The sequence below is a fragment of the Cyprinodon variegatus genome, unplaced genomic scaffold (assembly GCF_000732505.1).
Source record: "Cyprinodon variegatus isolate N-32 unplaced genomic scaffold, C_variegatus-1.0 Scaffold1784, whole genome shotgun sequence".
Taxonomy (NCBI): domain Eukaryota; kingdom Metazoa; phylum Chordata; class Actinopteri; order Cyprinodontiformes; family Cyprinodontidae; genus Cyprinodon; species Cyprinodon variegatus.
Window position 1 is genome coordinate 29882 of NW_015152237.1, and position 1183 is coordinate 31064.

At 42.9% G+C, this 1183-nt stretch overlaps 1 protein-coding gene across 1 annotated transcript in view; it reads right to left on the bottom strand.

Annotated features, from left to right (window-relative positions):
- Positions 1-1109, bottom strand: part of LOC107104538 (protein NLRC3-like) — a gene marked incomplete at its 3' end in the record, with an annotated part of 18189 nt that extends 17080 nt beyond the window's left edge. Inside the window, exon 1 of the mRNA XM_015404550.1 lies at positions 511-1109. Within this exon, the coding sequence (XP_015260036.1) occupies positions 511-1109 (599 nt within the window). The remainder of the gene's footprint in view (positions 1-510) is intronic.
- Positions 1110-1183: the final 74 nt, after the last annotated feature.

Here is a 1183-nt window from a genome sequence, read left to right on the forward strand (position 1 = left end):
CAGGAGGAAAAGTTGGTTCTGGATCCAAACAACTGATCTCCATGGCAACAGCAGCAATACAGGGACTGATCTGAATGGTCCAAGTTTCCATCAAAGCTAAACAGTGATTTTATAAAAACAATCAAATAGACTAAAAAGGTGAATTCTGGGCTAACAGACCAATGAGTGAAGAGGAGTCTAAAGGTTCTGATGGGTCTCTGGCTGATTGGATCTTTAGAGAAAACACTGATTTTCTACATTCTGAAGGTTTTCTATTAATTTCAATGGAAGATGAAAACTGATCCAAAGTAGAATATTTTTAAAATGATCCAAATCTCTAAACAACAAAAGCTCCAGCAGAGCTGTCCTGAAGGAGATGAACGTTTAGATGTTTGAATGGTTAAAATGGTCCAAAGGATGAAGGAAGAAGTTAAAGAGCAAAAATGTCCAGAAGCAACTAGAACCATGAAGAACAACCAGGAGGACAATAGAGCTGAATCAGCATCACCCCATGAAAACATCTGGACTCACCGAGCCTTTCTGCAGTTCCTCACAGCTGGAACCAGTCTACGTCGTCCTCCCTCTGATGTGTTGTACTTCTCCAGGTCCAACTGATCCAAAACATCTGACATCTGCAGCATGCAGGCCAGAGTTGAGCACTGGATCTCTGAGACCTTTTTTCCTGATTCTAGGAGCTGTTGGATCTCCTGAAATAGTGAGAGGTCCTTCATCTCCATCAGACAGTAGAAGATGTTGATTCTTCTGTCAGTAGAGATTCTATCAGTGTTCATCTCCTTCAGATTGTTGATGACTCTCTGGATGGTTTCTGGACTGGTCTCCATCTGACCCAGTAGAAAATCTAAAAGTTTGTGGTTGGACTTCACAATGAGGCCATGAAGGAAGCGAGCAAAGAGGTCCAGGTGGCCATTTGGACTCCAGAGGGTATTCTCCATGATTCTATTCATGAAGTCCTCCAGAGATGTTTCATCATATGTTTCTCCCATGAAGCCCTCCAGAGATGTTTTCCTGAAAGTGTGTCCCAATAGTCTCTCCATTGGTGTTTTTCTGTATGTTTCTCCCAGGAAGTTCTCCACCACCTCTAAGTTCCTGCTAGTGATACAGTGGAGCATGTAGACTGCAGCCAGAAACTCCTGGATGCTCAGATGAACAAAGCAGTAGACTGGTTTCTGGAAGATTAGGCTCT